This window comes from Schistocerca serialis, chromosome 5 (assembly GCF_023864345.2).
Source record: "Schistocerca serialis cubense isolate TAMUIC-IGC-003099 chromosome 5, iqSchSeri2.2, whole genome shotgun sequence".
Lineage (NCBI taxonomy): Eukaryota > Metazoa > Arthropoda > Insecta > Orthoptera > Acrididae > Schistocerca > Schistocerca serialis.
Genome location: NC_064642.1, coordinates 70,515,748 through 70,529,096, shown reverse-complemented (window position 1 = coordinate 70,529,096; position 13,349 = coordinate 70,515,748). Strand labels below are relative to the sequence as shown.

Here is a 13,349-nt window from a genome sequence, read left to right as displayed (position 1 = left end):
TTTACTACTACACCACCAGACCAGACTATACTTGTAACACCAATATGTATGCCACAGATGTTTTAACACTAACATTTTTATGCCATCTAAGTAAATATTGGCATATCATTATTATTGTACATTCTCAAACGTGTGTATTCCTTTCATCGAATCTTATTAAGAAGTATATTTCTTTTATAATTTAATTCTGTACTTTTGCAGATTCATGCATGGGGTATAAATAGTTGGAATTGCAGTGGTTGGGAAAGAAACGATGAAGGGAATTCCCTCCGTCTGGCAGGTGTAAGAGTGCAAAGCACTCACAATGCCGAGTGAGTGCGCCAAGATTACTACAATCAGCCAGTAGCTAGCAACTGATGTGTGAACATCCTGGAGGAGGGAAGAAAGGCAAAATTAGTTCCAAATTACTGGGGTTATTCCATGAAAAATGAAGATTTTGTTACATCTGTAACACTTCCTGTTCCTTTGTTCAGTGGGAAATCAACCAGCTTGTATCATCAAATCTTAGCTGATATACATAGTGTCATATTCAGGGCTATCAGTTTTATTTTTTGTTTTCATGTTAATACTTAAACATAAATTGTACAAATATTACTTCCATAACCAAGGAATGACTCTATAAAAGAGCCTCAGATGGAAGTTCTATCAGCATGTCATGACATGGCATAGTGTGGAATGTTCCAAGAGATCTGACAGTGAAAAGAATAAATTTAATAGAACTGTATTCGTATGAAAAGCCGTGATTGCAAAATGCTTCCCAGTGCCCTCACTACCACAAATCAGTGTCAAACCTCTAGGCAATGTGCAGATTATTTAGACACGTGTCAGTTCTTGAATAAGCCATTTTATGCAATGATTTAATATAGTTGTGAATTTTAATGCATGTGTATAGAGTGGAAAATCATTTACCTAAGTCATGTAGGCTACATTATAGTCCTGTTCCTGATCCTGAAAGTTTGAGTGTCTAAAAACGTGAAATTAATTACTTGCTTTTTATAACACTAATAACTAAAGTGTTCAAAGATTTCAGTCACATTATTCAATTAGTCTAAGGGATACTGCAGTACACTATCTGCTCCACATGACCTGAAACTCAAATTGTTGAAGAAAATAGTTGGTTTAAATTTTCTTATTGGTTTAAAATTACTTTTGCTTAAATCAGTAATACAAGATTAACTTATGTGCTATACATTTCTAAACATCAAAAGTGCTTCTAAAAGTATTGTTGAATGCTGTAACAGTTCTACGGTTCCCATATTATAGAAATTGTTTTGATCAGTACATTTGATCATGATTAATTAATTTTCACTAAAAAGGTATTCTGTTTATGAAGCTGGTCTGTTAGAAAACACTATACTATGGTAAGTTTTATTACTATGGTTCATGTTTAGCATTATGGAACTTTAAAGAAGCTGTGTATGACTGTTGTTGCTAACATGTTCTCACTTAATTCCAATGTTAAAAGTTTACAATTTATTTCTGAGATTCAAATCCCATTTACACCTCTCCTCTCTCCTTTTAGTAAAATGCTGTTTGTGTACAAAGTTATCTGTCCAACTGCTTCAACATTTTAGACAATCATGACCACTAATTTCTGTTCAAATGGCTCTGAGCACTATGGGACTTAACTTCTGAGGTCATCAGTCCCCTAGAACTTAGAACTACTTAAACCTAACTAACCTAAGGACATCACACACATCCATGCCCGAGGCAGGATTTGAACCTGCGACCGTAGCAGTCGCGTGGTTCCAGACTAGCGCCTAGAACCGCTCGGCCACCCCGGCCTGCCTTATTTCTGTAAAAGCGCTAATGCTTCCTAAACCTGCATATAGGAAATGATGTGTTTCACACTGATTGCTAGACTTGAGAAAACAGGGTCGGTTGTGGACATTAAACCCTCAAAGCATCTTTGAGTTATTCATTCTGTGAAAAACATCACCACTGTGAGCGATAACACTGCTGTTAAGTCCAGGGAAATCTATTCACTGACTAATGAAAACTGGATAGTGCCAGAATTAGCATGCAACAAATTCTGAAAAAAGATCTGCAGATTTGGGTCTATAACACAAGAAGTGAGACCAAACTATCATGAAAAGTGCCAAGCATTTGCCCAATGGGTGCTTGCCCAGCAAAAAATGGACAACAATTTCACCAAGAAAATAATATTCATTTATAAGACACACTATCTGTTGAATGTCTTCATGAGCAAGCAAAATTGCACAATTTGGGGCACAAAAAACCCTCAAACAATTATGGAGAAGTCATTACATCCACAACAAGTGACTATGTAGTATAACATTTCAGCTGAGGGTATAATGGCATAATATTCCTTTGAAGATGGTACTCGAAACACTTTAACAGTGGAGGGCGAATGCCAACGTGATATGTTAAAGAGTGTTTTCATAGTCTGAACTGAATTGTGTGCATGCTGAAGAGGTTTGGTGTCAGAAGATGGTGCAGTCAAGCAGACATTGACTGTTACGAGAGATTTTCCCTGACTCTGTGATTTCCTGTATTGGTGACGTGAAGTGGTTGCCCAGATTTTGTGATACGACACCATGTGATTTCTTTTTGTAGGGGGATTTGAAATCTCATGCGTATGCCTACAAACCCCATCACTTCTGTGATTCAGTAGGTAAATTCAGAGCTAGTGGTGCAAGTATGTCAAAAAGTTATGGAAAACTTCATCAAAAAGACAAGACGGTGCCTGTAGAGTCATAATATTATATTTCATACACCATCACAGGTAGTATACACTGCAATACCATATAAATTCCTTAATTTAATCAATAAATTTGTATGTTATTTTGACTCAAATGTTGTGTTCTTTATAGGACATCCTTTATAAAGTAAGAAAATTGTCAAGATTTAACTATTAAGAGAGCCTATTGTGTGGAACATGTCATTCATGTTATACTTCTTACTTTCGCACTTGAACTTCTTACTCAAAAACAAGGGCAAAGAACAAGGGATATGTTTTCTCTGGAAACTCCTGAACATGAACAAATGGTCCAGAAAAAATGGAACAAACTGATGTTAGCTGAACACTGATAGATTCATCACAGAATCACTAACAACCATACACAAATGGTAAGCAAAATGCTTCTGACTTCTGTATCCTTCCTACAAAGGAGAACTGCAAGGTAATACATTCATACACTTAAGGTTAGTTCTGAAAAGTGAAAATAGCTTTAAAAAAATGATATGTACACTAGCATCTGAATGACCATTCTCATATTCAACAACATGAAAAATGTGATTATTAACTTTCTTTTAGCAAGAATACAGAGAAAAATGCTATATTTGATGGCTAATGTAATTTATAACTGTGCAACACAAAACAACCCATCAGTAACATGCAATTTAGGTGTTCTCATAAATTTTGTCTGCGTTATTCATCATCATTTTTCTTATGTTCAAACATATTGCATTACCAAGTTTTCACTACAATTGTAAGTACACAAGTCTGTTACTATAAACATCAATTTCAGTTTAAGTCACTTAATACTTACACAAACCAATGGACATATTCTGCATCCTTTAAAGTGAAGTGACCATCCGGATTTGTAAGAATCAGCGTCCAGAGGGTGTCTGCATCTGCTTCATATGACACTGCCGGTGCTGTGACTGCCTACATATACAAATTAGAAAATTAGTTTAATATGAAACAAAGGAATTCTAAAATTACAAAAACATCACACACATACTAATAAGAAAAATTTCAAACCATCCACGTTGCCTACATGTTTTTCTTTTTTTCTTTCTCTTCCAACAAGCATGCCAATAGTGTCACTAATCAGGTATCCAGGTACATCTCAAGATGTGCCCTCACAGCACTACTTCTGCCAGTGTTTGTTGCTCTACTTTCTAAACTTTACAGTTGGCAAGAGCATTACCTGTGAAAGACATTCCAGTCCAAGTCTGGTACACAATTTTAATACACCAGGACTTTTTACAACAGCAAACATTCCATTGCAGAATGAAAGTTTAATTCTGGAAACAAACCAGTTTCTCAGCTGATAAAAACTCAGTTCTTAAATGGAAGCTGTAAGCCTTATAGCATAATACATCACTGAATTAGAAAACAATCAGTGACATTAATATAAAGTTACTTGTTTGTTGATCTGAAAAAAACATTGCATCACCCACAATTCAGCCCCACTGTGAATGCTGTTCTTGGGCACGGTATAAGTATGTTGCTGATAATTAAGCAGCTGGAAATTTCTCTGAAGCTGTCACATGATTTGAAGCTGCTACAAATGAATCTGCAAATCACGAGAGACATACCAGAGATGCCAATGTCACCTCAGGTACTATCCTTTCATGGATACCGTCTCCTTTCCAGTAAATACATGACCTATTACAAAACATCAAACTGAGTGTGAGTGGGGTGTCAGTGGTAGCTCTAGAGGCCTTGTAAAGGGAAGGTAAGAGTTTGTTAATTGTATGCAGTCTGAACATTCAACGAATAATAGAGGCATGACAGCAAAGGATAAGACTGATCATATATGCCTAGTGACCACATTTGACATACAGAAGAGGCTGCTCCAGCAGTCATTTAGGGAAATGGGTGCAATTAGCTGTAACATGTGACACAATGGAACGAATTATGCCTGTCACCAGGGCTCCAACTGAATACAGATCAAGCATAAAAACAGAAAGAAAGTGAACTGAACTGTGAAATATAAAGCAAAATAGAAACAGTGAACGATATGAGCTAAGAAATGCAATACTGAGCGAAAGTAAACTGACTCGTCATCATGGTTAAGTGGTCACGGCGATGGGATGTCAAGTGGGTGATCTATGTTCAAAACTCTGTCATGCCAAGTATTTTTTATTTTCTTATTTTCACAACATTATGAACCGTCTGTCCGGTCACTGATATGTTTGTTCTCTTTCTATAGCCTTGGCATTTGTCATACCAATACAATATGAGTCATGTGGTAAGAATACGTTACCATCGCATGTAAATGTGATGAACAGTGAGAGCAGGTGAGATACCACTTAAGACATCTCCAAGAAATGAAAACAAGACATAAACGGATGTGAACTATGTTACAACAAAAAAATTCAAGAGACAAAACTTCCAAAAAGGAAAGCTACTTAAAAAATGTTAAAAACACATTCTGACACAGCACAGAGAAACTGTGTGAATTTGAAACTGTTGCATTCATTTGTTGCAGTTTATGTGACAAACTATTATGCTTTCATCATTTCCTTGGGAGTGATCACATTCACATTCATTCGAACAGCTAAATTGTGCAAGGAGGCATATCTCACTTACTTACCTGGCATACAAATTAGGTGCATCAGTATGAGAATCCTATCATATGATACGAGTATTACCACTTATGCCATTCATGACACACCAAACATGTTTTCCGGTGAATAGTTCAGTTGACTTGTCACAGTCGTCAAATGTTTGCAGCTCCCACTCGAAATCCAATTCCTTTCGGCTGGTAATAGAGAAGCTGTGCGGAATCAACTGTCATTACAGTTATTATAGGTCCCTTCCTTACACCCCACTGTTGCAAACAGGTGTTACATCATGACACAGACACAAATTTGAATTAAAAAAAATAAAAAATTGGCACAAGTGAGGTTCAAACACGACTCACCTGCATGGCAGTCCAACACTGTGACCACATAGCCATGATGTCACTGCTACGTCAAGCTGCCCTATATTTCATTTCTTGTCCCTTGACCATTGGCTGTTTCTATTTTGCATTCGTTTTCATAGATCAGTACACCTTCTTCCTGTTTTCATTCTTGATCTGTGTTCAGTTTTTGATGGGCTGTCCACTGGGCCCCCTTCCACTGAAACTGGAGGGGGGGGGGGGGGGGGGGGGGAGGGGGAGACACCCTTGTGAATTACAACAAAGCTCACAATCTGCAGCACTGTGCCCAGAAATGGTAGCGGCTCCCTGGTACGGGGTCAAATGGAGGTGTGAATCAGACATTTTGAAAGTTCTGTGACAAACTAGGCTGTGACTTCCTAGACTTGTACCATAGGCTTGAGTACTGAAGGGTCCCCATAAATAGCTCGGGGGTGCACTGTACAACAGAGGCTGCTACTCATGCAGCTCAATGTGTACGGGTTACACACAGCGCTTTTTTTAAATGAAAGTAGTGTGCAATGTAATTGAGACAAGATAATTAAACTTTAACTGTACATACTTATTACTATATTATTATATTTAGTATCTCACTGAATATTAATAATTAATGTCTCCTCATTTTGCTAATGACTTTCTGAACATTTAGTGGCATAGATTCAACTGGGTTAAAGCAAATGTTTTGTAGTTCATTGACATGAAACCACACTTTCATCACATTTACTAACATCCATTTGATGAACAGTCCATTTTACCAAGATGTCTTTTCACAATACTCCACATATTCTCGGTGGGATTTAGGTCTGGTGAATTACCAGGCCACTGAAGCACATTAATGTTGTTACCTTTCACGCATGTCTTGACTGCTTCATAAGCCTGACATATGCTAGATCATATTGAAATGTTCCTCTACCATCTGCAAAGGTCTGCAAGAGTGTCACATTCCTGCAGCCAAGAATTTCCATGAATACGGTTCAATTCCTCATGCCCCAGCCCCACCTGCAGTGAAGAAAGCCCAGAACATTTTTAGGGAGAATACTTTGTGGTCTGTTCAAGATGTTCCACTCTGATGGTCCTTACTTGTGCCATGAGGATGAAGCCTACTGTTCCTGAGCATAGTTTTGTCAGTTCTAGAAGTGGTTTTTCATTTCTGTCCCTGTCTGCCTTCTCTCTTTTGAGACAATGAGGCATTATCACTAAATGCCCTAATAAGTCATGAAATACTAGATTTTTCCACATCAATAACAGAGGCAATCTCTCTTACAGTCATATATGTGTGTTCACGAAGAGCAACTATTTTTACCAGCTTTTTACATGAAATGTTCATTTTAACACAAACACCAAGTTTTCTCTCAAAAACATAGAAACAACACACACTGTTGCTACATGTAGAAGCACTCAACTGAACTGGAGGGATCTACAATAATTGTTCACAGTCAAGGCAACAATAGCCCACCAAGAGTCCAACAACTGGCCAGATAAAATTCATTATAGCTAACCAACTTCATTCAGTTCCTTGTAATAAAAATGAGCTTGTCCCAATTAATTTCCTCACTAGGATACTCTCCACTCAGTCCATAAAAGTTAATCGTATTAGCATAGGACCCAAAAATCAGATGCTTGAAGGTACCCAGCAACTGTTCTGTAAAAGCCTACCTACAAAGTTCCAACTACCAATATTAAGTGAGGCACCTACAGATATCCTAAAATTCTAATGTATTCTTCCCATAGTGACCCTGAAGAAAAAATGAGTTTAATCACAGTGAGCAGAGATGCATTTAAGCAATCATTCTTCCTGCCCTCCATAGGTCAATGGTACAGGAATTAACCCAACAGAGAGATACAATGTTAAGTGCAATTTGTCTTCTTTGCCAACTGTTTTGGTTCATCAACTGTCAATTCACTGGCACGAAACAATTTTTGTTGAGGCTTTTCTTACAGTGTCCATCTTTGCAATCTGAGTAATCAAGTTGAACCTTGTAACAACACTCCACCAACACACCAAATGATGGCTGATGAAGTATGCCAACAGTTTGTGACAATGGACAAGTGGCACAATTTATAGTTTGGAAACTACAGCCACCAAACTCAAACTATACCTTTGCTTACAGGGCTGCACTAGATTCTCACCTTTAAGTGCCACCCTGGAAGCAAATGTAGCTTAGGAATGCTATGAACTTTGTGAGCATTACTACCAATTTATCAGATACCACTTCCTCATAAGTAACTACACATGGTGATCTTACTAAAAAGAGACAAACTATGGGAAATGATTCCTGAGAGGATAAGGAGCAAAAAAAGTTGTATGGGCATATGGCTGGAAATGCATGGTGTCTGTGTTAGAGGGCATTTATTAATTCATCGTGCTTGTGCAGCACAATGCAGTGTATGACATGCTGTGATGAGACCACCATCAGACTAGGTGTTCGAAGTTGTCCCTAAAGGTCTCTAAGCATGCACAAACACAACACAGCAGTGACTGACACACATGTTCAGATGAGTCACCCTGCAACCGAATGGCATCACAGACAACATGAATGTGTCATTTCACTGCCTGTATGTCCAGGATGGACTGTGATTACATAACTTCTTTCAGGTGCCCCAACAAGTAGAGATCTAAAGGACTGAGATCTGGCAACCAGGTGTTACTGGACCACCTCATTTGATTCATTGGCTGGGGTACAGATTGTTGAGATGCCTCAGCTTGGGACTGTGGAACTGGGCTAGAGCACCCTCATATAGTGGTAACATTACCCTTCATACCACAAAAGACACATCTTCCAGCAGTAGAGGCAGGGTTCCTCACAGGAAGTGCAGACATGCTTTGTCAGTGTGGCATTGTGGAGGAAGGCTGACTCATTCTACGAGGTGGTCATCAATAATCCCCGCCAAAACACTGAGGTTGAATCAGTGCTAATGATTCGCTGCCATTATACCATGGGGATTCATCGTAGACCGCAGGTGGGTTTAGTGAAGGACGATAATACTGCCCCTCAGAAGGATAGCTTCATATGCAAATAGGACAGAGGACAGAAATCCCTGCACCACCGTGATCTGTGCAACAAACCAGTGACAAAACCATCACCATGGAGGCAAGTTCATACCTAGTAATCCTGGACACATTGTGACACAAACAGTGGCAGTTGTAATAGAGAATGTTCCACACTGGCAGAATGTTCCATGCTGGCAGACCATCTGCATGGTGGTGGTACCGGGGTCATACTCTACGGTGTTCAACACTCTTTTTTCCGAGTCCTATGTAAGTACTGCCCTTCATGGCTACCCATTTCCATAACTGAGCCTGTCCCACACAAGTGACATACTGTTACCAACAGTTTATGGTGCAACTGCTGTCGACTGGTATAATAGTGCTACCACCTGTCCATTGCCATTTGCCTCTATTTATATAATGACTACATTTGTCTCTTCCTAGTTTACATTCTAGGTCGTCATCTCTCAGCACTGCCTTACTTGATACATGTCCACACTACAACGAGTTGACAACAACAGTGAAGCAGATGCCCCCTTGTTTGTTTTGTTTTCTGGTTTTTAATAGAATAAAGTAAAATTAAAAAAAACAAACAGAAATCTGATCACACTATCTTTTCAATATTTTTACCTCAGAAGGTTTGATGACATTGCCTCGGTGCACAGCGGCAAATGAGTCTTCACTCTGCTTATAATGCACATCAAGCATAACAGAGGGGAAGAAATATGCATCTCCAAAAAGATCATCGTAGATGCCATAATGGTCAGCTACTGCTTTTATCTGTGATGCAGCTGATTCTCTTTTCCAAACTTCTTTCACTTCATTGAGGGGTATTTCCACTGAAATAACAAATACTTCATTTAGAGATAGCTGTGAAAGTCAGTAGACAATATCAGACCACAAAATGTGTTAATGGCAATAAAAGCATTATAATTCACGAGTGGAGGAATTAGTCTCTCTTTGTCCTCCAACCTTAATACAAGCTCATCAGCAAAGGTGTTAATGGTTGCATTCTTAATCACGCTAGCTTTCAATCTTTTGTTCTATCAGTTAATAAGCCACAGTTGCAAAATACTAATACAAATTACCTAAAAAAGAATGGAACAACTGGTAGAAGCCAACACTGGCAAAAATTAATTTGGGTTTCAGAGAAACACAGGAACACACAAAGCTATACCAACCCTATGACTTACCTTGGAAGACAGAGTCTAGGAAGGCAAACTCGCATTTGTAGCATACATAGATTTAGAAAGAGCATTTGATAAAGATGACTGGAATACTGGTACATGCTCCAGGGTTCTGAAGTTATGAAATATAGGAATCAAAAGATTATACAACTTGTACAGAAACGGGACTGCTGATACAAGAGTCAAATGACATGAAAGGAAGGCAGTAATTTAGAACCTAGTGACAAAGGGGTGCGGCCTAGCCCCTCATGTTATTCAATCTGTGCATTAAGCAAGCTGTAATGGAAACTAAGGAGAAATTTGGAAAGGGAATTAAAGTACTGGGAGAAGAAATGAGAACTTTAATACTTGTCAATGACAATGTAATCCTGGCAAAGACAGCTACAGACTTGTAAAGAAGTTGAATGGTATGGGTATGACCTTGCAACGAGATTATAAAATAAATACCAGTTAGCTAATTATATGATGTGACTAGGTGCAGTAGACAAAGTGCTTCCTTGACAGATCACCTCCAACTCTGTCTGTCACTGCACTTTGCTGCCATGCACCCAGCTACTTTTGGCCATCAACTTTCTGGAACACAAATAATGTGCCCCAGTCAATGATAGTTACGTATTTTCATTACAGTCATTGTATGTGGAGTAGAGTAGAGTTCAACATTTTGATGGATTCTCTATTCTCCATTAAAAAAATGGTCCACAGATTTATGAAGAACTTTTCCTTCAAACAAACTGTTCAGGTTTTGTCCCGTAGTGTGCATCAGTAGGACAGCAACTGTCAGGTTTCAATACCACCTGCAACTGACTTGGCTGACAGGTTCCTATCTTAAATATCAACAAAACTGAAACAAAGGTGATGGAGTCTTGCTGAATTAAATCAGCTGGTGCTAAGGTACTAAATAAGATGATCAGATGCTACAAGTAATTGATGAGTTTTGCTCTTTGGGCAGCAATAGAGCTGAAAATGGCAAAAGTAATGAAGATGTAAAATGCAGACTAGCAATAGGAAGAAAATAATTTCCCCAAAAGGATACATATGTAGGCATGACCAAAATGTAACAGCATTTTTTTTAATTTCACGGGCTTTATACATTCATTTTTCTTTTTTAAATCTTGTACACATGTTCCTGATGTATGCTTGAATTTTCAGCTGTTTCGAACAGTTAATTTGTTGACAGTCAAAATGATTATACATGTGTTCGCGCACTCGTTGAATTTTTACTTTCAAAAAAGATGGATCAAAGAATTTGTATTAAATTTTACATGAAAAATGGAAAAGAGTATAGCACTGCATTCTAAATGCTGACAGTGATTTTTTGCGAATCTGTTATAGGAAAGACAACAGTTTATGAGAGGCCTATATGTTTCAGAGATGGCCGAGAAGATGTTGAAGACAACAACCAGCCTGGATGTCCTAGCACATCAATTATTGATGACAATCTGGAATAAGTAAAAAAAGTGGTTCTGGAAAATCACCCAACCACCATCAGAGAGGTTGCTAATGATGTCGGCATATTCTTTGGTTCATGCCAAGTAATTTTTTCAGGTCTTTTGGGTATGAAATGTGTAGCAGCAAAGTTTGTTCTGAAATTGTTGATTTTTTACTAAAAGCAATACCATGTAGACATTGCTCAGGTACTTCTGAATGACATCAACAACAAACCAGACCTTTTAAAGAAGGTTATTACAGGTGACGAAATAGGGGTTTATGGGTATGACGTCAACACTGAGGCCCAATTGTCCCAATGGAAACTACGTGAAGAGCCATGACCAAAAATAATTCGACATGTCTGATCACATGTGACGGTTCTTCTCACTGTTTTCCTGTCTTATGGTCGTAAGAAGGAAGACTACCTGGAAGTTATGCAATGTCTGCATGAAGCAATCCAAAGAAAACTACCACAATTGTGGCAAAACTACTCATTGAAATTACATCATGATAATGCTCCAACTCACACCTCAATGCTTGTTCTTGATATTTTGGGGAAAAAAAGCAAATACAGTTTTGTTGCCTCAGCCACTGTATTCTCCAGACATGGCCCTCTGCAACTTCTTTCTCTACCTGAGGCTGAAGAGAACCATGAAAGGACGTCATTTTGCTACCACTGATGAGATAAAAATAGAATTGCTGAAGGAACTGAGCACTATAATGAAAAGTGAGTTCCAAAAATGTTTCAAAGATAAAAAAAAGCAGTGGGTCAAGTGCATTATATCTGAGAGGGATTACTTTGACAGGGGCAAACTTGATGTTAATGAATAAGTAAAGATTCTTTGTTGTTGTTGTGGTCTTCAGTCCTGAGACTGGTTTGATGCAGCTCTCCATGCTACTCTATCCTGTGCAAGCTTTTTCATCTCCCAGTACTTACTGCAACCTACATCCTTCTGAATCTGCTTAGTGTATTCATCTCTTGGTCTCCCTCTACGATTTTTACCCTCCACGCTGCCCTCCAATACTAAATTGGTGATCCCTTGATGCCTCAGAACATGTCCTACCAACCGATCCCTTCTTCTGGTCAAGTTGTGCCACAAACTTCTCTTCTCCCCAATCCTATTCAATACTTCCTCATTAGTTATGTGATCTACCCATCTAATCTTCAGCATTCTTCTGTAGCACCACATTTCGAAAGCTTCTATTCTCTTCTTGTCCAAACTATTTATCGTCCATGTTTCACTTCCATACATGGCTACACTCCATACGAATACTTTCATAAATGACTTCCTGACACTTAAATCAATACTGGATGTTAACAAATTTCTCTTCTTCAGAAACGCTTTCCTTGCCATTGCCAGCCTACATTTTATATCCTCTCTACTTCGGCCATCATCAGTTATTTTGCTCCCCAAATAGCAAAACTCCTTTACTACTTTAAGTGTCTCATTTCCTAATCTAATTCCCTCAGCATCACCCGACTTAATTAGACTACATTCCATTATCCTTGTTTTGCTTTTGTTGATGTTCATCTTATATCCTCCTTTCAAGACACTGTCCATTCCGTTCAACTGCTCTTCCAAGTCCTTTGCTGTCTCTGACAGAATTACAATGTCAAAAAAGAAAAACAAAAACTCCTGTTACTTTTTGGTCACACCTCATACATTTAAATGCAAGTAAGTCTTTTATGACGGTATTTGGAATGCAGCCCTGCACCCTACAGAAGCAAAACATGGACAATAAACAGTTCACACAAGAAGAGAATGGAAGCTTTTGAAATGTGCTATAGAAGAATGCTGAAGATTAGATAGGCACATTGAGTTACAAATAAGGAGGTACTGAAGTGAATTAGTGAGAAAAATAATTTATGGCCCAACCTAACTAAAATAATGGACAGATTAATAGAACACACCCTGAGACTTCAATGAATAGTTAACTTGGTAATGGCAGAGGGGGGCAGTTTGACAATGAAGACATTTGCACAGGATAGACTGAAGGTGTGTTCACATAATGCCTCTTTTTTTATTTTATTTTTTTTGTACACATACACATCTGAGCGTATGTAATTAGTTGGAAGTGGAGGGCATCTGTCATAGGATACTGTTCCCAGTGTTTGGTGGGAATCTCTTG

General features: G+C 38.4%; 1 protein-coding gene across 1 annotated transcript in view; it reads right to left on the bottom strand.

The window, feature by feature from the left end:
• LOC126481572 (39S ribosomal protein L38, mitochondrial) overlaps positions 1 to 13,349 on the bottom strand; it is a 49,817-nt gene that overhangs the window by 25,324 nt on the left and 11,144 nt on the right. The window contains exons 3-4 of the mRNA XM_050105431.1: positions 9,235 to 9,443; positions 3,513 to 3,631 (exon numbers count right to left, since the gene is read on the bottom strand). Of these exons, the coding sequence (XP_049961388.1) occupies positions 3,513 to 3,631; positions 9,235 to 9,443 (328 nt within the window). The remainder of the gene's footprint in view (positions 1 to 3,512; positions 3,632 to 9,234; positions 9,444 to 13,349) is intronic.